The 24,025-nt window shown below is 41.8% G+C and overlaps 1 protein-coding gene across 5 annotated transcripts; it reads left to right on the forward strand.

The window, feature by feature from the left end:
- The first annotated feature begins 1,049 nt into the window (after positions 1-1,049).
- LOC133646323 (heterogeneous nuclear ribonucleoprotein Q) lies at positions 1,050-23,832 on the forward strand. Of its 5 annotated transcripts, none has more exons than XM_062041567.1 (12): positions 1,050-1,196; positions 15,985-16,144; positions 16,936-17,054; positions 17,686-17,793; positions 17,874-17,987; positions 18,244-18,420; positions 18,632-18,767; positions 19,185-19,390; positions 19,949-20,098; positions 20,194-20,315; positions 20,390-20,728; positions 22,340-23,832. In XM_062041567.1, exons 1-11 carry the CDS (start codon positions 1,101-1,103, stop codon positions 20,718-20,720), a joined length of 1,719 nt encoding a protein of 572 aa, XP_061897551.1. In that variant the 5' UTR covers positions 1,050-1,100; the 3' UTR covers positions 20,721-20,728; positions 22,340-23,832. The 5 variants fall into 5 exon arrangements, with proteins under 5 accessions (XP_061897551.1, XP_061897548.1, XP_061897549.1 ...); XM_062041564.1 differs by having other exon boundaries at positions 20,390-20,712; positions 22,337-23,832; XM_062041565.1 differs by having other exon boundaries at positions 20,390-20,712.
- Positions 23,833-24,025: the final 193 nt, after the last annotated feature.

The raw sequence follows: 24,025 nt of genomic DNA on the forward strand, positions 1-24,025 counted from the left end.
AAAATATTACACGGTCTAGCTCCATTCTATCGTGCTGATTGTATTGTACCATATGTCCCGGCAAGAAATATGCGTTCAAAGAACTCCGGCTTATTAGTGATTCCCAGAGCCCAAAAAAAGTCTGCGGGCTATAGAGCGTTTTCTATTCGGGCTCCAGTACTATGGAATGCCCTCCCGGTAACAGTTAGAGATGCTACCTCAGTAGAAGCATTTAAGTCCCATCTTAAAACTCATTTGTATACTCTAGCCTTTAAATAGACCCCCTTTTTAGACCAGTTGATCTGTTGTTTCTTTTCTGCTCTGCCCCCCTATCCCTCGTGGAGGGGGTGGGGGGGTGGGGGCACAGGTTTGGTGGCCACGGATGAAGCGCTGGCTGTCCAAAGTCGGGACCCGGGGTGGACCGCTCGCCTGTGCATCGGTTGGGGACGTCTCTGTGCTGCTGATTTGTCTCCGCTCGGGATGGTCTCCTGCTGGCCCCACTATGGACTGGACTCTCACTATTATGTTAGATCCACTACGGACTGGACTCTCACAATATTATGCTAGATCCACTCGACGTCTGCGGTCCTCTCCCAGGTTTCTCATTGTCCCATTGGGTTGAGTTTTTCCTTGCCCTGATGTGGGATCTGTACCGAGGATGTCGTTGTGGCTTTTGCAGCCATTGAGACATTCGTGATTTAGGGCTATAAGTAAACATTGATTGATATTATTGGGTAGTTATTGTTTGCATTGTGCATTATTTTCTTCTGCTTGAAAAATGAATGAAGGGTTTGTATATTCTTTAGAACCAACAGCATGTTTTATCCTGATATTTTTATAGTACGGTTAGGGAATTGAGTGTACATTTGTAATTACATCCCCATACCTCCACAAAATAATTTAGGTAAGACAACCATATAGAACAGTAGAGAATATTAATCGGTTTTTGGTATTTGACATATTTTACTTTATGTTGTATACTGTTAATGTAGGATTTCTAACTCATAAAGAAACAAAGTGACAAAAGGAGGCACAATTCTTTTTTTTTTTTTTTTTCAGATGAAAGCCTTCAAAGGAGAAAATTCACACCCACTGCAAAAAGAGGATTGCTTCTAGGGCATATGCATCGTTTTTTCCCCTCTTATATTTCTGCTTCAATTAGGTGCATGAGTTTGAGAAACATGATGGCGAAAAACTTCTGGATGGCATCATGGATGGTAAGCAAATATTGAGGAGGATGTCAGATGTATTCAGATTATAGCACTTCTGTGTATGTACAATCTGTCTTATTTTGATCAAAGTGGACTTAGAAAAATGAAGAAAAACATGTTTGTCCTAAATCTGCTGGGCTAACGTACATTATGTCAAAGAGAAAATGTAATGTGTTTTATATTCCTAATATATTCTTTGAAGTGAGGCTCACACTTTGAAAACTTCTAGTTTAGAAGTATATCCAAAAAGGCTTGTATCCTTTTTTATGAAATCTTAAAAATCTATAAATATATCAAAGTGCCGCCAACAGCCCCAAATCCTGAAAGGACACAGAATCTGCAGAAAACGCCACAATATGTTGCATAAACTCATCCATCCATCCATTTTCTACCCTGGACAAGTCGCCACCTCATCGCAGGGCCAACACAGATAGACAGACAACATTCACACTCACATTCACACACTAGGGCCAATTTAGTGTTGCCAATCAACCTATCCCCAGGTGCATGTCTTTGGAGGTGGGAGGAAGCCGGAGTACCCGGAGGGAACCCACGCAGTCACGGGGAGAACATGCAAAATCCACACAGAAAGATCCCGATCCCGGGATTGAACTCAGGACTACTTAGGAACTTCATATTAAGTTTATGGAAAATATAATATTCTATGTCCTTTGCTTTAGGCCAGAGGTGTCCAAAATGTGGGCCAGGGACCATTTTTGCCCAACACTTAATAGTTTTTTTATTGGCTTTTGACATGTTAAAAAAATTAATTAATTCAATATTAACAAGATACACATTTATGACAAATATTTTTGTGGAAAAACACATCCAATCGTCCTTTTTCTCTCCGAAATATGCATTTTTATTGTTGCAAGAAACCCATTCCAAAGTGGGCAATAATGCATTAATGTGGGCAATAATGCATTAATGTGATAATAAAGCATGAAATTGCAACGTAATACATAACTATAAAAATACAGACGACAGCACATTGTTTAAGGTTTGAATGGTTGAGTGCTTTTACTTGTACCTTGTACTTCCTGCTGGTGGCGCCTACATGTCCTCATTATCATAATCTTCATTGTTCGTTTTCATGCATTAGTAGTGAGTGCCAATATCTTTTATAATTTAAAATGCTTCTTGTGTGAGACATTATTTATTAGGGCTTAAGCTTGGGTTTGCGCTTTTATTGGCTTCCTTCATCGCAAGTAAACAATGCCATTAAAGCAGGGGTGTCCAAACTTTTTCCACTGAGGGCCGCACACGAAAAAATTAAAGCCTGCGTTGGCCATTTTGATAGTTTTCATTTTCAAATCATAACAAAATATGTGGATTTTTTTTTTTTTTTACCTTTAGGGCTCCCGGGGACCATAAAGGGTCTAAGTCATTAAAATGTTAAAAACAAGTCAAATTATTATTATTATTATTTTATTTAACGCTTACAATAAATCTCTACAGTATATCAACTTCAGGTTGATATTAAATTAAATAAAAAAAAAAGATTTGATGCCTTTTCTGTCAAGACAACTTTTGTTTTTTATAATAAAACTGAAATATGCAGCCCAAAACCTTCAGAAAGCAATGTTTGATGTGAAGTAAGTAGAGCCTAAAAACATCAATAATGCAAGACACCATTGATATTAATTCATTGTTATTTTTGAGTAATCACAGTGAAAAGATAAATAAAATCCCATTAAGTATATTCAGGATCCAAAAGGTGCCCCACTCATAAAGTGATACATTTGTATTAGTTTCTTTTTTTACTTTCAACACTTAAGTTACGAGATCAACTTGAGATATATCTGTCAATTTTACGTTTGAACTATTATTTTGTTTGTTTCATGCTCTTTTGTCAAAGAAAACGTTAATGTTTTTGTATGGCAACCACACAATATATGCAATATATGCAGCTTTGTGTCAACATTGCAACTTTTTCTAGTTAATGTTTATTTTTTATTTTTGCAATAGCATTTCCAGAATGTGTGGCGGGCCGGTAAACACTTAGCTGCGGGCCGCAAATGGCCCCCGGGCCGCACTTTGGACACCCCTGCATTAAAGAGATGGGCAGGGTTACCGTTACAGTTGGATCTAATCAAATAATGAAAAAGTCAATTTTTTAGCAAATGTCAATCCAAAATTAAAGGATTTAGCTATAGCGTCCTTTATCGTGACTAAACAATGCTATTAAAACAATGGGGAGGGCTATTGTTGCTGAACCTAATCTAATAATAAAAGTCACATTTTTAGAAAATATTTATCAGAAATCAGAGGAGTTAGCTATAGTGTCCTTCGTCGTGAGTAAACAATGCCATTGAAGAGATATGGAGGGTTATTGTTAATAATCTAAAAATCTAATTTAATAATCACAAAAAGTCACTTTTTTAGCAAACGTTAATCTGAAATCAGAGGAGTTAGCTACAGCACCTAGACTCGGGGTGCCCCAACATTTTGCCTTCAAGGGCTAAAGTGTAAACATGCCACTGGGCCAAATACAGCTATTTTAAACATAAAACAACAATAGCCTAAATGTAAATAAGAATGTTCCTTTAATTTGAGCAAATAACATGAATAGATTGCAACTAGTTTGCAACCTGGCAACCTGCTTGGCACTCAGCATCAAGAGTTGGAATTGGGGGTTAAATCACCAAAATGATTCCTGAACGCAGCCACCGCTGCTGCTCACAGCTCCCCTCACCTCCCAGGAGGTGGGTCAAATGCAGAGGGTAATTTCACCACACCTAGTGTGTGTGTGACTATCAGTGGTACTTTAACTTTAACTTTAGTTAGCCTTGCCGACATGCTATCAATTATTGTGTGAGCTTGAAACAGATCAGTATGAATATGTATTACATTTTGAAAGCCAGTAATCCAGGCTTTATACGAATTTCAGAAATAAACATTTTTATGGGCATCTTAAATAATTGCGTTTATTGGCTATTGATGTGGTTTCTTTGCTTAAACATACAAAGTTGATGTTTTAGCTCAGCCTTTTTAGACCAGCATTGGATTGGCATTAGCACGTTTGTACAGCTGAAAACAACACAAGCATAGGGCCTTTTTTCTTCGAGAAAGGCTAAATGGTGCCTCGTGCCCAATGAGAACAGCTTGCTTGACCACCCCGCATATTCATTGGGCAGGACGTGAGCCGGACGTGACGTCAGTAACATCGCAGCAATACCCTTATTCATAGATCAATAACTGAGAAGAATTTCAATATTTCCCAGATTATTGCAGAGTGTATATCAGACTTGAAATATGTTTAGTTTGAAACAAATGTTTCCGGGAGACACCAAACAGTGACAAGTCCTGACAAGTTGACTTACCACTGAAAGGACGACAGTCTTCTCTTTCTGAGGTCTTCCAAACGCCGAAAGTTGGTTAGTCTGTGGGCATTTACCAAATGGGCATTCCGCAATGTTTGGCCTGTATATACAGTATGTAACGCAGCCAGCACCACCCTTGAAGTTGTCGGGATTGAGGTTTTGTACTCGCCCAGCCAGACAGGCTGGCCTACGTTATGCCAACGTACTCACCCATCCGTCTTATCTCTGTTACATATAAACTGACTCCGTTGACGATGGAGATACAGGACACGTTCGGCAGCTTGCTCAAATCTCATGTATTGAACGTAGGATCAATTCCACCAATGTTACTTATTTCTTAAGGTGGCAAACCTTTTCAACAGGGTCCAGTTTGTTTCGGTACAGTGCCGAGATTTTTTTCTTTCGTACGATACATTTTAATCCATTTTTATTAGTCCGTCTCACAATACTGCTAGTTTGATACAGCCATGCAAACAAAATACCTGCTCAGTGGCCTTGTGGTGTCCGCCCTGAGACTGGAAGGTCGTGAGTTCAAACCCTGTCAGAGTCATACCAAACATAGGCGCCGATCTACATTTCTGCCAGTGGTTGCTCAAGTGTGTGTGTGTGTTAAAAAAAAAAAAATAGACGTTCGGTGAAGTTAATATCCCATATGATTTGTGGCTTTATTATTGTGTAAAACGGACCAAACTCGCCACAAAATTAAAGGCCTACTGAAACCCACTACTACCGACCACGCAGTCTGATAGTTTTTATATCAATGATGAAATCTTAACATTGCAACACATGCCAATACGGCCGGGTTAACTTATAAAGTGCAATTTTAAATTTCCCGCTAAACTTCCGGTTGAAAACGTCTATGTATGATGACGTACGCGCGTGATGTCAATGGTTGAAACGGAAGTATTCGGACACCATTGTATCCAATACAAAAAGCTCGGTTTTCATCGCAAAATTCCACAGTATTCTGGACATCTGTGTTGGTGAATATTTTGCAATTTGTTTAATGAACAATGAAGACTGCAAAGAAGAAAGCTTTAGGTGGGATCGGTGTATTAGCGGCTGGCTACAGCAACACAACTAGGAGGACTTTGACTTGGATAGCAGACGCGCTATCTGACGCTAGCCGCCGACCGCATTGATGATCGGGTGAAGTTCTTCTTCGCTCTGTCGATCGCTGGAACGCAGGTGAGCACGGGTGTTGATGAGCAGATAAGGGCTGGCTGGCATAGGTGGATAGCTAATGTTTTTAGCATAGCTCTGTGAGGTCCCGTTGCTAAGTTAGCTTCAATGGCGTCATTAGCAACAGCATTGTTAAGCTTCGCCAGCCTGGAAAGCATTAACCGTGTAGTTACATGTCCATGGTTTAATAGTATTGTTGATTTTCTGTCTATCCTTCCAGTCAGGGGTTTATTTCTTTTGTTTCTATCTGCAGTTAAGCCCGATGCTATCACGTTAGCTCCGTAGCTAAAGTGCTTCGCCAATGTATTGTCGTGGAGATAAAAGTCACTGTGAATGTCCATTTCGCGTTCTCGACTCTCATTTTCAAGAGGATATAGTATCCGAGGTGGTTTAAAATACATATCCGTGATCCACAATAGAAAAAGGAGAGAGTGTGGAATCCAATGAGCCAGCTTGTACCTAAGTTACGGTCAGAGCGAAAAAAGATGCGTCCTGCACTGCACTCTAATCCTTCACTCTCACGTTCCTCATCCACGAATCTTTCATCCTGGCTCAAATTAATGGGGTAATCGTCGCTTTCTCGGTCCGAATCGCTCTCGCTACTGGTGTAAACAATGGGGAAATGTGAGGAGCCTTTCAATCTGTGACGTCACGCTACTTCCGGTACAGGCAAGGCTTTTTTTATCAGCGGCCAAAAGTTGCGAACTTTATCGTCGATGTTCTCTACTACTAAATCCTTTCAGCAAAAATATGGCAATATCGCGAAATGATCAAGTATGACACATAGAATGGATCTACTATCCCCGTTTAAATGAAAAAAAAATCATTTCAGTAGGCCTTTAACTACAACAAGATTGATTTTTTAAAAATTATTTTAAAGATTGAAAGTTGCCATCAAACCCTCGTGGGTGCTCGGGGCCTGAAGCACCCACGGGACCGGCGCATATGATACCAAAGACTATAAAAATGGGACGCATTGCCTCCCTGCTTGGCACTCAGCATCAAGGGTTGGACTTGGGGGTTAAATCACCAAATGATTCCCGAGCGCGGCCACCGCTGCTGCTCACTGCTCCCCTCACCTCCCCAGGGGGTGAACATGGGGATGGGTCAAATGCAGAGGATAATTTCACCACACCTAGTGTGTATGTGAGACTATTGTTGGGACTTTAACTTTTAACTTTAAAAACTTTGTCCAGCAACAATGGCTACCCAGCCCCCACAATGCATTGCGAATATGTGAGCCCTTTCAAGCCCAATAGAAATCATCAAAGACCAGATGCACAGGTTGTCGGCCATTTTTGACTTAGACTTCCTTTTATTGTCATTCAAATTTGAACTTTACAGTACAAATTAAAACGAAAATGTGTTGCATTAGCTCGTTGTAGTGCAGGATAAAAGAGCAAAAAGGTGCAGATATAAATAGATTACTGTACAGATAAATATATTGCACTTTTGCATATGCATCCACGTTTATGGATGTATCTTATATTGTCTTTATATTACAACGAGTTAATCCGTTTTGGGGGTGGGGGGGTTGAGGAGATTATTTTGATGCGTTCAAGAGTCTTATGGTCTGAGGGAAGAAGCTGTTACAGAACCTGGAGGTTCTGCTACCAAGGCTGCGGAACCTCTTTCTAGAGTCCAGCAGTGAAAACAGTCCTTGGTGGGGGTGGGAGGAGTCTCTGCAGATTTTCTGAGCCCTGGTCAGGCAGCGTCTTTTTGCGGTTTCCTGGATAGGAGGAAGAGGAGTCCTGATGATCTTTTCCGCTGTCCTCACACTCTCTCCAGAGACTTCCAGTCTGAGGCACTGGTTTTTGGTTTTCAGGTCGCATTTTTGTAACCTGACTCTCGCCAGATCCTTGTAGTTCGCTGAGCTCCACACAAGGATCTGGGACTTCTCAATAGGAGATGTATTTCAGAAGGTGGGGCCTTGTAAAAAAATTATTGTATGTAAATGGATAAACCACTTGTCCGCTATCTTGAATGACGTGCTACTTCAACCACTCACATGGAAATCAAGCCGTGACTCTGATGAGAGCGACGCTGGGAAATCCAAAACAGAACAGCCGACATATTGGATAACGACAGAACGAAAAGTTAATAAATGCCTTCAAAACCGTTCTCTGTTCATCTTTTAAAGAATTAATATTCGATCGATGTCGCAAAACAGCTGCAATAGCAGAACCAATGTCAGCACACGACTCCTTTATTATTTTCTGCTATCTTGAAGGAGTTTGCATTTCCCTCGATCCCAGATCCTTGTGTGGAGCTCAGCGAACTACAAGGATCTGGCGAGAGTCAGGTTAGCATTCTTGCAAGAACATGGGCCAGTTTAGTTTATTTTTCCCCCCCAAATCCGGGTAGTGTTTATTTTGCCTTTAGAATGTGTCGTGGCCAACTATAAAAAAACAGCTGCGGGTCGCAAATGGTCCTCGGGCCACACTTTGGACACCCCTGTGCTATTTATAGCAAGGCATCCTATTGCGTTACTCACCCTGCATCATTCTTTTGTGTGCATTAAATCCACGACGAGAGTGAGACAGTGTGGGAGAAAGCCAGACGCACAGTATTTCCAAATTCTGCTCTTTGTTTTCATTTATGTGTTGTAGAGCAGTGTTTTTCAACCACAGTGCCGCGGCACACTAGTGTTGTAAGATACAGTCTGGTGTGCCGTGGGAGATTATCTAATTTCACCTATTTGGGTTAAAAATATTTTTTCCAAACCAGTAATTATAGTCTGCAAATTGTTAAGTGTGGGTGCTGTCTAGAGCTCGGCGGAGGAACCGTGCCATACTCTTACATATCAGTAGGAGGCAGCCGGTAGCTAATTGCTTTGAAGATGTCGGAAACAGCGGGAGGCAGCGTGCAGGTAAAAAGGTGTCTAATGCTTAAACCAAAAATAAACAAAATGTCAGGCTTGTCCCTGACAGTTTGGTTAAGTTTTAGTTTGTCCTCTGTGTTTGTTTTATTTCCTGTCAGCACTCTTATTTTGGTTCAGTTTCCTGTTTGTCTCTCCGAGTGCTGTCCCCTCAGCTGTGGCTGATTGGCACCTGGCCACACCTGGTGTCTATCAGCCAGCTGCTATTTAAACCTGCCTTCCCCTCCAGTCAGTGCTGGATTATTGTCGTTCCGACCTGTCGTGTCGATATCAGTGTAGCTGTATGCGGTAAGCTATATTTTGTAGGCTATATTTTGTAGCCGTTTGCTGGATCCCTGTTCACTGTTTCCAGTTTGTCCATTCCTAGTTCCTGGTTTGTGTCTTTTCTTTATTTTTTATAGTTTGGACATTAAATCATGTTTTCTCGTACAATGCCTGCCGCCTTCTCTGCATCTTGGGGTTCGTCACCTACACACCCTGACACAAAAGGTGAGTTCCCCTAAGAAAAGGCATTGAAGGTTAGGGAAGGCTATGCAGAACGAAACTAAAACTGAACTGGCTACAAAGGAAACAAAAACAGAATGCTGGACAACAACAAAGACTTACTGTGGCGCAAAGACAGCGTCCACAATGTACATCCGAACATGACATGACAATCAACAATGTTCCCACAAGGGATAAACACAACTGAAATATTCTTGATTGCTAAAACAAAGTAGATGCAGGAAATATGGCTCAAAGGAAGACATGAAACTGCTACAGGAAAATACCAAAAAAAGAGAAAAAGCCACCAAAATAAGAGCGCAAGACAAGAACTAAAACACTACACACAGGAAAACATCAAAAAACTAAAAATAAGTCACGGTGTGATGTGACAGTACACCTACTTTGAGACAAGCGCTATAGTGATGCATGCTTGGTTTATGGTTTAAAGCAGTGGTCCCCAACCACTAGTCCAGGGACTGGTACCGGTCCGTGACACATTTGCTGCCGGGCCGCGCAGAAACATTAATTGATTTATAAACTAACACATTTTCTCCAACTTAACTTTCGTCTGTCCCACCAAACACACCAATAAGCTTGTTTATAGATGTATATTACAACTCCTGACAGGAAGTCGCCATTTGTTATAGTACATTAATGCAAATGAATTAATGTGTCAAGTTGTAGCCAAAGGCTAATTTTCATCTGCAGGGTCATTATATATAGCAGGGGTTCTTAACCTGTTTGACCTCAGGACCTACACTCCAATATTAACAGTGAATTAGTAATCTTACTCTTGATTATGATCATCCATCCAACCATTTTCTACCGCTTGTCCCTTTCGGGTCGCGGGCGGTGCTGGAGCCTATTTCAGCTGCATCTGGGCGGAAGGCGGGGTAAACCCTGGACAAGTTGCCACCTCATCACAGGGCCAACACAGATAGACAGACAACATTCACACTCACATTCACACACTTGGACCAATTTAGTGTTGCCAATCAACCTATCCCCAGGTGCATGTCTTTGGAGGTGGGAGGAAGCCGGAGTACCTGGAGGGAACCCACACAGTCTCAGGGAGAACAGGCATACTCCACACAGAAAGATCCCAAGCCTGGGATTGAACTCAGGACCTTCGTATTGTGAGGCACATGCACTAACCCCTGTATCACCGTGCTGCCCGATTTTGAGCATATTGAATAAAATAAAATATCTGACCTACTTACAGTTCCCTACCTTGTAAAATGATATAAAATCATGTGTTAATCACAAAGCCTAAGGTTTAGGCTTAGGTCAGACTGATTAGACAAAATAAGTTTACATACAATATACATTATGTTCTGCTAAAATAAATAAACTAAATTAACAATAAATGTTTTGTTAACTAAAATTAAAGTGCAAAAATGAAAATACCTGCGATGAGGTGGCGACTTGTCCAGGGTGTACCTCACTGCCCGAATGCAGCTGAGATAGGCTCCAGCATCCCCCGCGACCCCGAACGGGTCAAGCGGTAGAAAATGGATGGATGGATGGAAATTAAAATACCACTTTAGTCATAATTTTTGCGCTTAAGAAATTTCTCTATGAATTTCACTCTAGTTGTTTTATATTGACATTACTGCCACAAGTGGTAGAAAAGTGTATTACAACTAAGTACCGGTGTGGCCTATGCGGACCACAGCTGAAAAAACACATATATTACATTCTAGGGGGCGCTGGCACACTGGTATATAGTATATGCCATCAACGTGCCGGCGACCATCTTTTTGCCAAGAAACACGCCCAGGGCTCCCACTATTTCAGTGTTATAGTGAGTTGATTTTTCATACTCCCCGGCCGAGTCATACCAAAGACTATAAAAATGGGACCCATTACCTCCCTGCTTGGCACACGGCATCAAGGGTTGGAATTAGGGGTTAAATCACCAAAAATGATTCCTGTGCGTGGCCAGCGGTGCTGCTCACTGCTCCCCTCACCTCCCAGGGGGTGATCAAGGGGATGGGTCAAATGCAGAGGACAAATTTCACCACACCTAGTGTGTGTGTGACAATCATTGGTACTTTAACTTTTTTTTGCTGTTTTTATCTGCCACACATGAAAAGCCGGTCAGTGAAAATAATGCATACATCAAACCGGTCCTTGGTGGAAAAAAGGTTGGGGACCACTGGTTTAAAGTCCAACCATCCATCCATTTTCTACCGCTTGTCTCTTTCGGAAATCATATCCAACAATTGCGACAACGATTTTTTAGTTTTTTAATGATTTCTGCTGGTGGTGTGCTTATGGTCATGAGCTTTGGGTTATGACCGAAATGACAAGATCACGGGTACAAGCGGCCGAAATGAGCTTCCTCTGCCGGGTGGCGGGGCTCTCCCTTACAGAGAGCCACGCCATGAATTGATTAACGTGGACCCCGACTTAAACAAGTTGAAAAACTTAATTCGGGTGTTACCATTTAGTGGTCAATTGTACGGAATATGTACTGTACTGTGCAATCTACTAATAAAAGTTTCAATCAATCAATCAAAGATAAGGTGAGAAGCTCTGTCATCCGGGAGGAGCTCAAAGTATAGCCGCTGCTCCTCCACATCGAGAGGAGCCAGATGAGGTGGTTCGGGCATCTGGTCAGGATGCCACCCGAACGCCTCCCTCGGGAGGTCTTTCGGGCACGTCCGAGCGGCATACTTGCCAACCCTCCCGATTTTCCCGGTAGCCTCCCGAATTTCAGTGCCCCTCCCGAAAATCTCCCGGGGCAGCCATTCTCCCGATTTCCACCTGGACAACAATATTGGGGACGTGCCTTTAACGTCCTCTCTTACCTGAAACCTTCACCCCTTAACAGCCGCATTCTGTGCAGGCGTCCGCTTTTCCTCCATATAAACAGCGTACCGGCCCAGTCACATAACAATGTAGCGTTGGACGGGTTTAACAATGGTCTTTACTCGAAGATGTCAAGAAATGCTGACACGTTGCATGATCAATTAACTAGTTTAAAGATAGCCATACATGTCACACTGACAGTGACCGTATAAACAACGTTTACACTGTTACTAATATGCGCCACACTGTGAACCCACACCAAACAAGAATGACAAACACATTTTGGGAGAACATCTGCACCGTAACACAACATAAACACAACAGAACAAATACCCAGAATCCCTTGCAGCACTAACTCTTCCAGGACGCTACATTAACATCTACGGCTTTTGGAGCTCAATGCACAACTGCACACACAACAAGGAGACTAAGCAGAAGAACAAAGAAGAGACATGTCGACGACGAGTAAGAAGAAGAAATACGCTTGCAAGTTTCAAAATTATTGCCTCCCCGCCCCCCCACCCATCTCCCGAATTCGGAGGTCTCAAGGTTGGCAAGTATGCCGACCGGTAGGAGGCCACGGGGAAGACCCAGGACACGTTGGGAAGACTATCTCTCCCGGCTGGCCTGGGAACGCCTCGGGATCCCCCGGGAGGTGCTGGACGAAGTGGCTGGGGAGAGAGAAGTTTTTTGATTGATTGATTGAAACTTTTATTAGTAGATTGCACAGTGAAGTACTTATACTACTAATGCCACTAAATGGTAACACCCGAATAAGTTTTTCAACTTGTTTAAGTCGGGGTCCACTTAAATTGATTCATGATACAGATATATACTATCAGATATATACTATCATAATAGTCATCACACAAGATAATCATCAGAGTATATACATTGAATTATTTACAATCCGGGGTGTGGGATATGGAGGGGGGGGGGGGTAGGTTTGGTTGGTATCAACACTTCAGTCATCAACAATTGCATCATCAGAGAAATGGACATTGGAACAGTGTAGGACTGACTTGGTAGGATATGTACAGTAAGTAGTGGACATAGAGAGAGAGAGATCAGAAAGTATAAGAAAAAGTGTCTACATTTGATTATTTACAATCCGAAGAGGTATGATGTGGAAGGGAGGGTGTTAGTTTAGGGTTGAAGTTGCCTGGAGGTGTTCTTTTAGTGCGGTTTTGAAGGAGGATAGAGATGCCCTTTCTTTTACACCTGTTGGGAGTGCATCCCATATTGATGTGGCATAGAAAGAGAATGAGTTAAGACCTTTTGTTACATCGGAATCTGGGTTTAACGTGGTTAGTGGTGCTCTCCCTGGTGTTGAAGTTATGGCGGTCATTTACGTTAAGGAAGTAGTTTGACATGTACTTCGGTATCAGGGAGGTGTAGCGGATTTTATAGACTAGGCTCAGTGCAAGTTGTTTTACTCTGTCCTCCACCCTGAGCCAGCCCACTTTGGAGAAGTGGGTAGGAGTGAGGTGGGATCTGGGGTGGAGGTCTAGAAGTAATCTGACTAGCTTGTTCTGGGATGTTTGGAGTCTAGATTTGAGGGTTTTGGAGGGGCTAGGGTACCAGGAGGTGTATGCGTAATCGAAAAAGGGTTGAATGAGAGTTCCCACTAGAATCTTCATGGTGCTTTTGTTGACCAGAGAGGAGATTCTATAGAGAAATCTTGTTCGTTGGTTGACCTTTTTGATGACCTTGGGTTGCCATTTTATCACAGGAAAGATTAGCCTCTAGAATGGAACCTAGGTAGGTGACCTCATCTTTCCTGGTGATAACAATGTCACCCACTTTTATAGTGAAGTCATTGACTTTCTTAAGGTTGATGTGGGACCCAAATAGGATGGATTCCGTTTTACCCAAGTTATGGATAGCTTGTTGTCAGTCTGGGCTTCCCTGCTTAGGCTGCTGCCCCCGCGACCCGACCTCGGATAAGCGGAAGAAGATGGATGGTGTGCCTCCGGATTTTTTCAACGCTAAAAATGTGCCATGGTTGAAAAACCCTGTTGTAGAGTATAATATTTGTATTGCAAGTCAATTAAGAAGCTACGATAACCTTCGCTTCGTTACGTTCCTGAAATTGTGCCGTAGTAAATGTCGTGCCCGGCACAACGTGAGCAGATAAGCACAAGCAGTAGTAACAGTTGTAACCTTGATGTGCAGCCATAGTGAATGATGCTCTCTGCTGTTCAAACGCTTACAAGGCACAAGAGCCCGTGCGCAGCGGCGCAGGAAACCCCGTCGACGAGACAAAACTCGAGGCGTGAACGTGGCAGCCATTTTACATCATCAAGAGTGAATGACTGAGGCCGGACCCGTGCCGGGAGTTTTCCACTTTTTCTGTCTTTTAAACATAACCCCTATCTTTCAAATTACTCTCCACCACACACGGCGGCGATCCAGCGGCAGGTAAGGCGATCGCTAGCGTTCACCCGCGTGGTTAACGCCCCGTTTGCGTTGCGAAAAGTCCCGAGTCGCGCCTGTGCTGTTTCAAACAATGTGGGGAACTGGCGGTGGCGGCTGGGAACGACTTCTCCCCGACCGGCTTTTTGAAAATGGACTCTTCCTATGTGGCGGCACGTTGGTAGAGCACGCACCAAGCAGGCTGAAATGCTTACCTTCCCCTGCCTCGAACGGTACGAGCTTTGTATTTTCAGTTCTAGCGCGGTGTGTGCCGACCATTGTGGGTTCTAACAATGGCCTCGCTGAAATCCCGTTCGAATTAGCATGCTAGCTCAAGCTAGCCTATTTTGACAGATCATGGAACTGACACGCTCATTGTCATCACATGCAAGCTGCAGCTAGCTGACTATAGTTTTTTTCTTCTACTGTTCAAGTAGACGAGGTCCGGATGTTTTTTTAATTTTTATAACGATGTTGCTTTCACGGCGCCGTGCTACTGTCTAATCAATCTACAGCTAGTTTAAATAGCATTAGCTCTGCAAGCTAGCCAGCTAGCTTGGCCAACGTGCGCGAAAGCATTCTCCGAGCCCAACAATCCTAACGCCAATTTGAACCGATCCAAGCTCAAAATACAAATCTAGTTGTTCCGGCATTCGATGTACACTTTGGAATCGCAGCTTATTATTGATGGTGCAGAGATGTGGAAATTATCATCGAAAGCACGTGTTTGACAATGTGCAGCACTGACTTGGTGGAATACTTTGAATATTAGAATTAGCAACCGCACGCTACAAATTATAAGTACTGTTAATGTCAGGAAATTGTATTGTTCTTACTTTGCCGACACCGTTGCAGGTTCCTGCAACGTGATCAGATTTTCTGGCCTACTCAAGCATAAACCAAAACAAGCTAAAATGTGTATTATCTTTAAATGGCTCAAGTACTGTAGTAGGTTTTGCAGGGCAGTTTCCCCAGACCAATTTCAGCTCAAAATATACCTATTGCATGCTGCATGTAAACTAATAATAATGCAATAATATACAACAGACAAGAATAAAATAAAAAGTACTTCGGAAAATATGAACTGTTGATGACCAAGACCCATTTCGGGACGGCTTCCTAAGTTTAGGAGCGCCTGTCACAGGGGTCCGGCTAAAGTGACGTGAAGTCAAACAATAAAAAGGGTGCATTCTTTGCATACAAGCGCCAGCAACCGGAAACCGGTGCACACTGTGTTGGGACATGTGTATACGCCATCTAGTCTGTGCTGAAGTCAGCAGTGTGAGACTATGTAATTTAAAGGCCAAAGCAGACTTGGTTGCTGCACTACTAGCCATATTAGCATTAACAAGTGAAACGGGCCAAGCGCCGTCACAGCGAAACTGCCACAACGACAAATGCTGCAGCCTTTTTACAGGATGTCATGGTATTGATCTGCGTGGAGAATCAGACATGCAAATTGTCTGCTTTGCAACCAATATTTGAGAGAGCTACACCAGCTTGTGTGTTCAGGTTGCTTCAGCATCCTGCTGTGTAATTAAGGAGATCTTAAAGCTATTGCTCAATATGCACAAGGGTAAAATAATTCAACATGTGAAATGATCTGCCTGTTAAGTTTGAGAATTTCCACTATCCTAAACACATCCCAGACTATGCCATTAAAGCAGGATTAATTTGGGTCATTGCATTTGCACAGATTTCTGGAGACATGGCCACAGAACATATTAATGGAAATGGTCCAGAAGAACCAATGGACATCTCTGCTGCAGTTACCCATTCTGAGCACTTCCAGACTTTATTAGATGCTGGTTTACCACAGAAAGTTGCTGAAAAACTAGATGAAATTTACATAGCAGGTAAGGAACATTTGCATATACTAATATGCAACTCTTGTTGTTGATTGATCTCTTGCATGACTGTCACTTCGTCACCATTTTGAGTGGGGGATTTGGGATCCCGAAGCAACTTTTTGTGGTTCCTACCAAAATGGGTACTGCAGTGCTACGTAATATCAAATTACACATGACAGCAGTGTAAATGTTTGCAGCATGTGCATTCCCTATGTGGTTGCTTGACCCTTGCAATATAAGGGCAACAACTTTGTTTTACATCACATTGCCACAAATTCTCTCCTTTTGGTTCCGCAGAGTAGTTTTTTTAATACAAAGAATGCAGTTTTAGTTCGAGAAGGGCCACAAAGATGCTTTGGTAAAATCTTTGCCACTGGTCTGGTCACCCACATCCAAAAAAGTACCATTCTTGCCTTTTTAGCCAGATGGATCAAGGGCAGAAACAATGGCAGCAGCTGCCTAGTGTTTGGCTGCCTGGGACAGGTGATTGCCCCTCCGCTGAGCAAAACACACACACCAGCTCATGAGGAACTCCTAGTTAACTTGAGAATATAGAGGAGCACCGGCATATTAAGTTACACTGTCACATCTGCTGTGATTAGTTCTGCAATATCGTGCTGGTAGAAAAGTGCAGAACACTGCTCCTTTGTTAGACCGGGCATCACTAAATAATATGGAATACCTGTTCAAAGAACTGATTTGCAATATTTGATTTGAATGCTGCTTTTTAACGTCACAGAGAAGTTTGGTATTGAGTTCCTCCCTCTCTACATGTGCTTTTTCTCTCTCTGCTCCAGGATTGGTGTCACACAGTGACTTAGATGATCGAGCAATTGAGGCTCTAAAAGAATTCAACGAGGAAGGTGCTCTCCAAGTCCTGTTGCAATTCAAGGACAGCGATCTCTCACATGTTCAGGTGTGGTAGCAGCATCCATATATTTCTTCACATCTGGGACGGGCATAACATTTCTAATATTTGCATTGAATTTGATGTAAATTTCAGTGCACTACTTTTCTGCTACCAGCAGAGGTGCTGTTGATACAGTCTAAGCAGAGTCAAGTATAGAGTATGGCCAACTCGGTTTTATTGTTGATTTCAATATGGCGCCCTGTTGTCACGTGATGGGATTTTGACAAATCAGAGAGAGTATGGCCAGAGGATCTCCTAAATGATTGGTCAAAAGCTCCTCATGTGACTACACGGCACCATTTTTAGGCCAACTTTGAAACCGAGTTGGCCATACTCTTTCCATACACGGATCTGAGTCTAAGCTAGATAGCAGACAGCTTCCGATATTTGGAGCCTGAGTTACGTCCACAAATACATTGTCTTTGGCAGGGTTGTTTCCCTCCAGGAATCATTATTGTGCTCAGGACATCAGCAATGAAACAATAGTTTATTGTCCCATAACTGATTAAGGAAACTTGGTCAAATGCCCATCCCTACTTCATGCCACATGGACATGTGATAACTACAAATGTCATACTAGTCATTAGTTCTATCCACTAAATTTATATTTCACTTTTCCCCCCTCTATGCATTTCAGAACAAAAGTGCCTTTCTTTGTGGCGTGATGAAGACATACAGACAAAGAGAGAAACAAGGGACCAAAGTGGCAGACACTAATAAAGGACCAGATGAAGCCAAAATCAAAGTGAGAACCGGTTAAAGTGTGAATGTTTTAGAGTAAAAAAAAGTTAAAAAAACATTGATTAAATAATTTCCTCTTGCTAGTCACTGCTGGAGAGGACTGGCTACACGCTGGATGTAACTACAGGCCAGAGGAAGTATGGCGGTCCTCCACCTGAGTCAGCTCACTCGGGAGCGCAGCCGACTGTCGGGACAGAGGTACGAGAACAAACAATGTACACTTTATGGATGGATATTTCATGATTTGGAATTTGATTGTTGGTTTAAGGTCTTACTGTGTGATGTACGTGTTGGGTGTCCAAATTATGAAATGTTATCATCCTTAGTAACCTTGGTTACAATGTTTTAACCGCTAAGAAGTAACTGGATACCTTTTAGCTAAGATCTTCTGTGACTTGTTAATGCATTAAAAAAGGACACTCGCATGATTCTTTTTTTTTTCTTCTACTGGCAGATATTTGTTGGCAAAATCCCAAGAGACCTCTTTGAGGATGAGTTGGTTCCTCTGTTTGAGAAAGCTGGGCCTATTTGGGACTTGCGCCTAATGATGGATCCCCTCAGTGGCCTGAACAGAGGCTACGCCTTCGTCACTTTCTGCACTAAAGAGGCGGCACAACAGGCTGTCAAATTGGTATGTTTTACTCTCCTGCACTCTAAAACAAAAAAGGGGGGGTATGATACAATTATGAAGACAACAAAGTAATCCATTTAAACTTAATTATACATGTTGAATAGTCCCCATTACACTCTGGCAGTGTCTGTTTATAGAAATATCAATCCAAACAAATACCACATAATGATGCTTTTTTTGTCTTACAACTTGTTCGTCCTCTGCTTTGCAGTGCAACAACAATGAAATTCGACCTGGCAAACAAATTGGCGTGTGCATCTCCGTGGCCAATAACAGGCTGTTTGTTGGCTCCATTCCCAAGAGTAAAACAAAAGAGCAGATTGTTGAAGAATTTGCAAAAGTCACAGGTGAGTTGGCGCTTTTTTCCTGCTTCCTTCTTGACATATAATGACTATTACCACACAAGAGTGATATTGACTTTATTGGGCAAACCTGCATATTCTAAAGAAATCATTGTTTGGACTCAATGAAAAATTCTAACTTTACAAAAGCAATGCTGAGCAGTAGCACTGCAAATTAGTGAGACTTGCTCAACAGCGCCTGTACTAGGTGTAGCCGATTAGTGCATTCTTTTTTTAGCTATAATTTTCAGTATTAATACAATGTCTTGGTGCGCAACTTGAGGATATTTGTCTAAAAGTGTGTATTTTACCATAAATTCTGTTACGTCCCTCCTGGCATCTCAAGGGAGGCCCCACCCCACTATTTGAGAACCGCCATTAGACAAACTCTGACACCCCCTCATCCCTGTTTCTGATTCACAGAGGGTTTAAATGATGTCATATTATACCACCAACCCGACGACAAGAAGAAGAATCGTGGCTTTTGCTTCCTGGAGTATGAAGATCACAAGACTGCGGCTCAGGCTCGCCGACGTTTGATGAGTGGCAAAGTGAAAGTGTGGGGCAATGTGGTCACCGTAGAATGGGCTGATCCCATCGAGGACCCTGACCCAGAGGTTATGGCTAAGGTAACGCTAAGTGCCATCTCTCATATAGCAAGATAGAAAACCGTTCTGGTACCTACTAGAGGTGGGAATCTTTGAGCACCTCACGATTCGATAACAATTCAGGAGCTGCGATTCCATTAAAAATCGATTATTGATTCATCTTAAATTTATGTATATTGATGCAGTTTTATATTTCTTTTTATTTCACTAAATAAGCGTTTGTAAAACTTGCAACTTTTACATACAGTGCATTTGTAATAAAAACGTTACATTTATTCCCATTACATTTAATAAATTAATAGAAATGTGTGCAAAACTGCAACATAACTGTCCTATAATAAAGGAACTGGTCAGATCTCTTGGTGAGGTGGTTCACTGCAGTCAGGCAAATTTTAGAATTGTCTGTATTACTTTATTTACAATAAATAAATCAAAGACATTTACAAATCAATTTTACAATTGTCCATGTCCGAATTGTGATGCATCTAAAATGTATTCTTTCCCCCACCTCTAGTACATACTAGCACAATTCTGGAGACAAGGCAACTCTTCAAACTCAACTGTGTGTCTGTTCCGTAGGTGAAAGTACTGTTTGTGAGGAACCTAGCGAGTTCTGTTACAGAAGAGATTCTTGAAAAATCCTTCAGTCAGTTTGGCAAGTTGGAGCGTGTGAAAAAATTGAAAGACTATGCTTTCATCCACTTTGAAGAAAGAGATGGTGCTGTTAAGGTACTGAAATACAAATGCATACCCAGTACATGCAAGATAATGGTTGTACTCCCGCTGAGAACTATTTTCTAATGTCGTCTTGGACAACTTCACAGGCTCTGGCTGATCTCAATGGAAAAGACCTGGAAGGAGAACATATTGAGATAGTCTTTGCCAAGCCTCCTGACCAGAAGAGGAAAGAGCGCAAAGCTCAGAGACAAGCAGCCAAAACACAAATGTAAGATGAATCAAATCAAATGTTGCTTTTAAAAAGCATAGACTCCCTTCTTTATGATGGATTTCCTCTCCTAGGTATGATGAATACTATTACTATGCGCCCCCGCACATGCCGCCACCCACAAGAGGCCGTGGACGAGGCGGGCGCGGTGGATACTCTTACCCTCCCGACTACTACAGCTACGAAGACTATTATGATTACTATGGCTACGACTACCACAACTACCGGGGCGGCTATGACGATCCGTTCTATAGCTACGATGAATTCCAGGGCTCTGGGAGAGTCCGAGGAGCGAGAGGTGGTCTCCGCGGTATCAGTCAGACCAGGGGCCGCGGAAGCATCACACCTAGAGGGAGAGTGGGCTTCTCACAGCGAGGCGGGCCCGGAACGAGCAGAGGTAGATGACATGTTAAGTGAGTGATATAGCGGCTAATAGAAAGCTAGTCATTGGCGTCAGATAGCTGTTTTTTTTTAACTTAAGTTAGAGGGTACAGTAGATCCCCGCTTATTTGTGGTACAGCATGTTTGTACTTTCTTTGCTTTGAATTTTAAATTACATTTTAATAGTAAGTAACTTTAATAGAACGTGGGTTGATGGAACTACCAGCAGTGAGCTTTCACTCGACAAGACTTGATGTTACTGCATGTTCGTTTACTGTTATAATGCGTTTAATGACGGTCAAGAGAAAGGGGCGCCCTTGCCCGAAGGTTTTTGTTATTGGCCCGCAACAAATTTTAAAGCCAAAAACAGCCCACATGAAAACATTACACAAAAACAGGAAAAAAAACTTAAAAAGGAATCTTATTACCGTATTTTACCGTATAAGTCGCACCGGCCGAAAATGCATAAAGAAGGAAAAAAACATAAGTCGCACTTGAGTATAAGTCGCATTTTTGGGGGAAATTTATTTGATAAAACCCAACACCTAGAATAGACATTTGAAAGGCAATTTAAAATAAATAAAGAATAGTGAACAGGCTGAATAAGTGTACGTTATATGACGCATAAATAACCAACTGAGAACGTGCCTGGTATGTTAACGTAACATTATGGTAAGTAAGAGTCATTCAAATAACTATAACATATAGAACATGCTATACGTTTACCCAACAATCTGTCACTCCTAATCGCTAAATCCGATGAAATCTTATACGTCTAGTCTCTTACGTGAATGAGCTAAATATTATTTGATATTTTACGGTAATGTGTTAATAATTTCACACATAAGTCACTCCTGAGTATAAGTCGCACCCCCGGCCAAACTATGAAAAAAAACTGCGACTTATAGTCCGAAAAATTCGGTACCCCAAAAATGGGACTGTGCTGTAATAGGTCTTTGAGTGTGCTAATTTCTTGTTAGAAATGAATACTTGAATACTAAACACCCCAAAAGATTTTAGTTGGTTGAATAATATTAGTAAAGACAAATTACAAGACAAAGTACCGGCACCTAAAAATCTCAAAAGGGTCACATTGTTAGATATTACACAAATTTGCTTTGTTACCTACAGAGCAATACAAAAAGCTTAAGACGTGAATGGTTTGTTCAGATAGTTTAGCATATAATAATTGATTGACATTGTATTGTTTTAGTATCTTAAATGTACAAAATGCATCAACACGACCCCACATCCTTTTAAATTTTCTGTAAGTGGCACTTGCTCGAAAAAGTTTGGACACCCCTCTGTTAGAGGCATATTATAGGGTTTAAAGTCTTACATAAGCATTTTCAGGGCTTTTTATGAGCGTGTCAATTGTTTGCTGGTTTTTGTCAGTCGCTGAGGGTCTTGGAATGTAACCCCCCGCAAATAGTGGGGATCTACTGTATAAATTTGGTTTATGAAGTAGTCCGCTCAGGCCATATGACGTGCGAGCACTCTTAAGTAGATAAAGCAGCAGGCCAAGGGTATTTTGGTGAACTTTAGTTAAAAACAAGATGGATTCTTCTGGCTGGACTGCTAGAGGCTATGTGCTACATGGTTTATTAAGCAAAACGTTTCTTTCCCTCTGATTGGTCCAGCAGGGAAGCGGGGCCGAGGGCGGTCCTGACCAGTCAAATCAACGGATACTGACTTGATGTGTGGGGTTACACCGTGAGCTGCAAAGGATTTTGAAACAAAAAAAAAAAGAGCGTGACATAAAAAAGGTCCATGATATTCCAGCCTTACAGAAGAAACATCTCCCCGCTTTACCATGTATTTTTTTTCTTTAAACAAAACTGCCACCTTAAAAAGATGATCGCACGAATTTCTATATTCGCCTAAGCCTTTCGCCCCCATGCCCCTCTAGCTGTCCCTGACAACAAGGTGTCAATTTATTGCCCTAACAATCTCCCCTATTCCCTGTCCCCGAACATGCCATTTTTAAATAATTATTGAAGAATTTGCACTTTTTAAGTTTCTTAGGTTTGAAGTGGCTCGAAGGAGCTTGATGCTATTGTATATTTTTGTGCTAATCGCAATTTTTATTGTTGGAATATCCATGTTAAATCTTTTTGATGTGGATGTTCGAAAGAGAACATTTGCAGGTTTTTATTTCGGGTGTACCCACCTGGCATGGATAAGTCAGGCATTCCAGGAAAGTGGTTCTTTTCAGAACTTGTCTTTAAAGGGTTGGTTGACTACCTCAGTACAGAGGACTAAACTACCCGGCCTGTACTGTAAATAGGGAAACTATATTGATGAAAGCAGGGCTTGTTCTCATATAAAATATGCACAAGAGCGGCGGCGCACAAACAATGTACTTAATGTAATATAGTCATTTTCGCTGCAGCTCTGACACTGCAAACAGTCAAACTGGGCATGCAAAACAATCTCATAAGATGAGTCCGAACAAGCCTTGCTTTTATCCTATTTTGAACTGAATTAGCTGCCTTGCTTCTTCAGAGTATGTAGTTACTGTTTGTATAGTTTTTTTTTTGTCTTCGGATAAAATGTTACTTTTGTAAAGGCTTCAATGTCACGGGCATCAGAATGCCTTTGATTTTAACGGATAACAAAATAAAAGCCCTGCAGTGTCCCTTTGTGCCACTGTAATCCAGTGGGTTTGTTTGTTTTTTTTTTGAATATCGAAACATCCTAACAATCATTTAACATCATAGTCAATCCATCATTGTGTAAGATCATGTTCTTGTGGACTGGTCCCTCTTCCATCTCCCAAACCAGCGACTGTACTGTTAAGTTATTCTTGACCACCAGTTAGGCACTATGTCTGAAGTTCTGGTTTTGGTGTTGGGACCGTTGTCATCACAACATGGCATAAGGGATGCTGCAGTGAATGAAATCTATTTCCAGGTATAGCTCCAAGGAAACTGTGCTGTTCAATTCCAGTTTTCTATACAGTTAACTCCCTCAATAAAATACATAACCACCTTTTGAAAAAAAAAAAAAATGATGTTAGCAGTTTTAAACTATTGTTGGTGGCCAACAACGTTTTTTGCATTCCTGCAAATAAATTGTTTTATACTGTACAATGGAGGTGAGTAACTTATTTTTGTAATAAAGTTTTTGATTTCTATGTGTGTCTTATATTATTTGATGACGTCCATATGAGGCGATTGGACCTAGAACAATTAAGTCGCATGGAAGCCAAGGTGTTTTTACAGGAGGATCAAACATGGAGGATTTACGGGCTACTCACAAAGATGTCATTCAATATTCCGGCTACAATTTTTCTACAGTATTAAAGGGATTTTATCGGTTAGCCAGAT

Source organism: Entelurus aequoreus, linkage group LG03 (assembly GCF_033978785.1).
Source record: "Entelurus aequoreus isolate RoL-2023_Sb linkage group LG03, RoL_Eaeq_v1.1, whole genome shotgun sequence".
Lineage (NCBI taxonomy): Eukaryota > Metazoa > Chordata > Actinopteri > Syngnathiformes > Syngnathidae > Entelurus > Entelurus aequoreus.